The sequence below is a fragment of the Limulus polyphemus genome, unplaced genomic scaffold (assembly GCF_000517525.1).
Source record: "Limulus polyphemus unplaced genomic scaffold, Limulus_polyphemus-2.1.2 Scaffold4764, whole genome shotgun sequence".
Lineage (NCBI taxonomy): Eukaryota > Metazoa > Arthropoda > Merostomata > Xiphosura > Limulidae > Limulus > Limulus polyphemus.
In genome coordinates this window covers 1-6403 of record NW_013670374.1, presented here as the reverse complement: position 1 = coordinate 6403, position 6403 = coordinate 1, and the positions used below count along the sequence as shown (strand labels likewise).

The window sequence follows — 6403 nt, the reverse complement described above, 5'->3', positions numbered from 1 at the left end:
CAAAATGGTTTACAAATTATGTAAGTACACCTAGTAGGCTATACTTCATTAGTTCCAGGTTTACAGTTGTGATGTCGTAAGATGTTATACTGTGACTTTATTTTAGGCCTGTATAAGGTGGTAATTAATTCTTTATATTATTGTCATTAAGTGGGTAATGAATCAGAAAACAAATAATCAATACATTTCAGAGGTGGGGGAGCCAAAAGTGTCTTTGTCCCTGGGTGCTGAGAACCCTTGCTACGCCATTGCAACAGTTAAACTAATTCTTGAATTTATGTTTATTTTCAAAACTGTTGTTTAACCTATGTTCCAAATCGTTTTTATAAAACCAATTTTCTCTTTGTCATAGCAAAACCATCAACCTATTATTCATAGTTTCTTTAACTTCCTCATAACTATGCAAATTTAGTTTAAACTGCATTTAATGAAATCTTTCAGAGCTTCCTAAGTCATCCTGCATAAGTGGAATACATCTCTAGCATTCATTTCATTCACCCGTAACCTGAAAACTGCCTCACAGATGTAGTTCAAATATCTGTACCCATTTGTAGTCCAAACAGCTCATCCGTTTCTCCAAGTTTATGCCAAATAATTTTCTTTTAAGCCTTGGACACTATTAAATAATTTATGACCACACCCAGCTTGATGAATCACTCCTGAAAAGGCCATGTCTATTTCTATTCCTAAACATCTGAAGGAGTCTTTTATACATTTTAGGAAGCTCCTCTAATTTTTCAATATCACTCACTCCTAAATACTAAAATAGGTATTAGCAAGTAAACTGTCCTATACTTTAACACCAGACAACCAATTATAGCTTTTTTTTCGGTGTTTCTAGGGGGAAAAACATTTATGCCTTTTTGAGGAAGGTAGTTTCTAAAATAAAGTAGGCAGTTTGCATTGTTATTAATGATAGTCATGGTGGTGGGGGGGTCATGTGCAGAGAGAACTCTGCATATTTCAAATTTAATTATTTTCCATGGTGCTTTCTTGTACATTCAAATATACATTGATGGGATTGTAATTGTCTTCATTTATCTGCTGCCGCCATCTGCTGGCCTATAAAAGACATTTTATAAATCACATATTTAAGCCACAATAATCATTCACAATCATTAGAAGTCAAGTGGTCTAACCACCAAGTCATGAACTTCACATAAGTTGAACACAAAAAGAAAAATGTTCTGATATGCATTATGTTACTAAGTAGAATTTTAGTTGATGCTATTTATAAAAGTTTAAAGACATTATAATGTCATTGTATAGGTCATTAGTTAGACCACATTTGGAGCACTGTGTTTAGTCTTGGGTTCCTTACCTCAGAAAGGACTTTGGATTGTTGGAAAGGATTCAGAGGAGGGCTGCTAGGACAATACCTGGGATGGAAACATTATCACTTGAGGATAGATTAAGATATCAACTTGCTTTTTCTTGTAAAAAGATGAGTTAGAGGTGATCTGATTGAGGTGTTTTAAGATTAAGAGAATTGGTAGTGTTGATGCATCATTTTTTACATTTAACGGGGAGAATGGTAAGACTAGGGGTAAAAATATACATTTTGGCAAGGAAGAAGTCATCTTCAGCTAAGACAGCTATATTTTTTCTAACAGAATGGTTGGCCTCTGGAATGGGTTACCTTCAGATGCAGTAGATGCAGTTAATTTAAAGGAATTTAAAGAAAATATATCCAGATATCAGAAAATACAAGCTAAGTTTCAGTTAAGATAGTTATTGTTCTGAGAATGTAATTGGTTTATAGAATGAATTACCATCAGCAGTTGTGGAGTCTGGCACTTTACAAGAGTACAAGAAGCAATTCGTGATTTCCTGAAAAATAAAGAGTGAGTTTACACTTTTACCTTCTCAAAGGTAGGCATACAAGGACCAATTTTTTCTTTGTCCTTATATTATGTAATGATACTTATTGTTCAATAAATAAAATATTGTTAAAACCAACTGCTCTTAATGCAGTAGCATACATGAGTAAGAGTAACGTATAGCAGAAACAATAGTGTAACTAGAATTATTTATAAAATACTAAACTCATATTTTTACATTTTTGAAAGAAATGGATGTACTATTTGAAACAATAGAGCTTAACCTACAGTACAGTAAGCTTTATTTCTCATAATTAGGCCATGCATTTTGAATTTTAAGAAATTGAATAAGTAATAGGATTAAGGAGAATGGGTTTACATGTTTTTTTTATAATGTATGGAATTGGTAAAAGTCAGATGGTCATATTATTGGGGAACTTATCAAGCACTATATTACACCACGTTGTAATGTCATTCAATTACTTGAAGTCTGAGCAATGATCAGAGAAAATTATTTCTAAATTTACTTCAGTTTTTCTTTATAATTTCAAAAAAAAAACTTTCCAGGCCATATATATTAGCCCCTAACAGTAAGAGGCACATATATATATATATATAAAAAAACCTAAGTAAAACCTATCTGGACAAGATATGCCTGGCAAGTAAAGCTGGGTGATTATAATTTGATATTCCATTAATTGTTCCACTTAAATAGTTGGAATAACTGAAAATAGTAATAACTGGAAACACTAATTTCTATTAGTTTATTATTTTTGAGACATTAATCAGTTTAATTATAGCTTTCATTAAGAAAATATTTTTTGTGACCCTAGTTGGCGAGCACATAGATCATGTCGATTGCTGATTAGCAAGGGGTTTTCTGGAACTGACATCTAGTCATACTTTGACTTGGTTGATATAATTCTTTCTTTGGTTTTAGAAATGCTATATCTTCAGTGACTCAAGAAGAATTCAGTTTTTCCTAATTTATTCACTTGTGCACAACTGGCATGTCTTCAGAGAAAGCCACAATACATCCATCACATATGCACATAGAGACAAACATGAACACTACAGTTCCAAGAGTCTACATGAGGTGGAATATCGCATGGTGTAATAGTTATCCATTCAGTTCAATCAGTCATCCTCTTTCAGCTCTCCTGGTGATCATAGTAAATAAAACTTGGTATTCTCCATATTATCAGGTTATAAAGACTTTTATTCTAAATAAAAGATCAATTTCCATTTCATAAATACAATTATAATACCAAATGGTTGCCAGGTATTTGATCATTCCAAGTATTTGAATAGGAATGATCCAAACATTCTTGCTCATCACATCCATCTGTTTTTGTTTAATGTATATTTTAAGCTGTACACATTCACATTTCATCAAGTGAATAAAAAAAAACAAATCAAATAGTTAACATACTGGTAAATAACAAAAGAAACAAGGATAGAAGACACAGCAATGAGCAGAATGAACTTGGGATACAATAAAAGGTACCACAGTAAAACCCATTAGTTAATGATCGGGAATGGTACGAAAACTATATTTTTAACAAATGGAATCATTTCTGAGAATTAACAGAACATTTTGGTAACAACAATCACGTACAAAAATCGTTTCATTATCAAGAAAAACTTTTGTGAACATCTACATTTTCTTGGACCCATCTTAACACAAGTAGGGCACATATGATGCTTATTGCTACTACTTCTCACATGAACACACAAAACTAGCCGTTGACAAAGAAATCATCAGCATTCGAATTTCAGACACAACAAAAAGGAAGCAATGCAGAAGTCATTCTTATAAAAGCCATTTCTGATTCTTTTCCCAAAGCCGAGTAACACTTGGGTACAAAATATCTAAAGGGTAACTTATCTGATTAACATGAAAAATTACGCTGGAATTAAAACCTCAGTGAAACACATCTTGATCATGATGGACAAAATATTTGTTGAAAATACAAGCAATATTTACCAGTTTGAGGAAATGTCCTGAGAAGTAAAAGAAATACTACAAGGAAACCAACATTTTACACAATATTTTGAAAAAAAAAGTTTAATCTTAAACTCATGAAATGTGTATACAAACCAGGATGCAAGAATCGAGCAAGCATTCTCTGGACCAATAATAATTTTGAATCTATTAACAACAAATAAATTTTTTTATTGGAAATAGTGTGACACACAGCGATCAAGTAGTAACCATTACTTTTTTATTTTAAATAAACTCTTATACGTTAATGGAAATTATAGATTACACATAAAATATAGAAAATTTGTTTTTAAAATAAAGGTCCACGTTCAGGGGGAAAAAAATCAAGAAGAGAGCAACAATTAGTTTTAAACATTTCTGAGATAAGCAAAGTGAAAACCCACAAATAAATGTAAACAGATAATGAACAATATATAGTTTTAAACAAGATTAATGGTGTAGTGCAAATACCTAAACAAGAGATTTCATAACTAGAACATCAAGCAATACACTTAAGTTAAAACTTTATAGCTTTACACATAGTTTTTCAACCTAAACATGATAAAGACAACGATTTATGCCAAAAATAACTGTGTTTACAGTAATGAGATTTCAAATTTATCACAAAATGGTCAACAGAGCAGAACTCAATGACTATATATTTTTTATTCTTAAAACCTGGATTTGGAAATAAAAAATTTTACTGTAAAAATATAAAATATCTTTCTTGATTTATGAATAACAAAAATCGTAAAGAAAATATTCTTCAACATTTCTTCGAGTTACAATTGTTAATGTTACTGTTAGAAATTAGAAGCACAAATGACTGGGTAGATCAATAGACCCCAACCTAAGTCTATATACACTTGTTTTTTTCCCTTTCTTCCTTCACCTTTTCATTTTAAATTCTTGCCCCTATTTTATGACTCAAAATTCTTGCCGAATTTTTAGTATATCAAAATTATTTTCGCGTCTTTTTGGATCTCGTGAATCGGAAGAATATCCACTCCTGTTCAGGGATTTCAAATTCAATTTCATGAACATAATTCATGAATTTCTTTTTATGAACGTTGAGAAAATTATTACGTTAATGCTATGTTATTGCTAAAGTATAACTATAATAGTATTATTAAATTAGTACTACAGTGTACTAGTATTAGTGGTAATGATATTACTATTATTAGTAGTAGCATTAGGCCTAACGTAGTAAATATATTTTCCATCCGAAAATTGAAACGGCCAACACAAGGAAATAATGAAAGTTGAAGTTGAACCAAGTACACTTACTTCGGAACGGTTTTTTTTCGAAATATCAATTCTTACCTTTTAACTACACCCATTTTTATCTTTATTTGTTTTAACCTTGGGTCTGCCATTTTCAAGTTTAACTATAAAGTTTTTAAATATTTATTTCAGGCCAACCACGCACGCAAGTAGACACAAATTCTAACAACTGAATATTGCAACGAACGTGACTCAATCTTAATCTAACCATGATCTACGCGCCAAATTTGTCAATGGAATTTAGTGATTGCAAAGTTTAATACGTCAATTTTATAAAAAGGGATTGCTATATAAATTAATACTAATTAGAAATTTAACATTAAATGTTGAGTGAAAATGACGATAAAGGAAAAACGACGCCTTGTTATCCAGAGAGTTCTGGGTTCAAGTCCCGGTTTCTGGGTTGTTTTTCACTTATTGGTCTTTAAACTTAAAATGTATTGTTGATATCATGTTTTTTACAAATGAAATATCTCTAAAATATACATTTTTGCTAAATTGTATTTTGAATTTCACGTACAAAGAAACTCAGTAGTATGTTGTGGAAACAGTTATATTAAATTTCAAATTGGTACGCTAGGTTTAAATCTGGGTTTAGTTACATCCAGAAGAAACTGAATTAACGTTAGAGCTATCAAATAGCTCTGTGAGATTGCAGGAGATTCTCTCATGTTATTGATTATGAAGTGGTACTAAATTTCTAACTAACTGAGTCGATGTAAAATGAAGTAACGAGACTGGACATAAAGTTAATACAAAATATCCAATTTTTATTAAGACACTAGCTACAAAGATAGTGTGAGTACTTGCGTGAATAAACACGACAGACTGATGCTTCGGCGGATGACTTTTTATCTGTGTTCCACACTATACTGACTGAATGTAACATTCCTTAACATGCAAGAATCCTCGTATTTACCAAAACCAACCAGCGCTAATCATATGACTGGTTATTTTATTACAACATAGGTGAAGCTGTAACCTCAAGTTATCACCCGGAACGCTGTTGAATGAAACTGTTCTCGACTTCCAGTACTGTGCAGTATCCTTGCCATATGGATCAGGTATCATCTCACTTCAAGTACAACAATGTAACAGATGCTGCTGCATAGAATGAAACCAATTTAATGAACTTATCAACCAAATGCTATGTGAAAACCTGCACCATGTATATAACAAAGAGTGAATGCAGAATAAATACTATAATATTACAAGAAGAAAGAAATGCGTGACATAATGATATTGTTACGTTTCCGTTTTTTAATTAACTTATTCCGTAACTTCGTTTCAACGAAACTTTAACGACACAAGTCTT

General features: G+C 31.5%; 1 protein-coding gene across 1 annotated transcript in view; it reads right to left on the bottom strand.

Moving 5' to 3' along the window:
• Window positions 1–5383, bottom strand: part of LOC106471653 (tubulin-specific chaperone A-like) — a 22079-nt gene extending 16696 nt beyond the window's left edge. Inside the window, exon 1 of the mRNA XM_013932269.2 lies at window positions 5128–5383. Within this exon, the coding sequence (XP_013787723.1) occupies window positions 5128–5180 (53 nt within the window). The 5' untranslated portion in view covers window positions 5181–5383. The remainder of the gene's footprint in view (window positions 1–5127) is intronic.
• Window positions 5384–6403: the final 1020 nt, after the last annotated feature.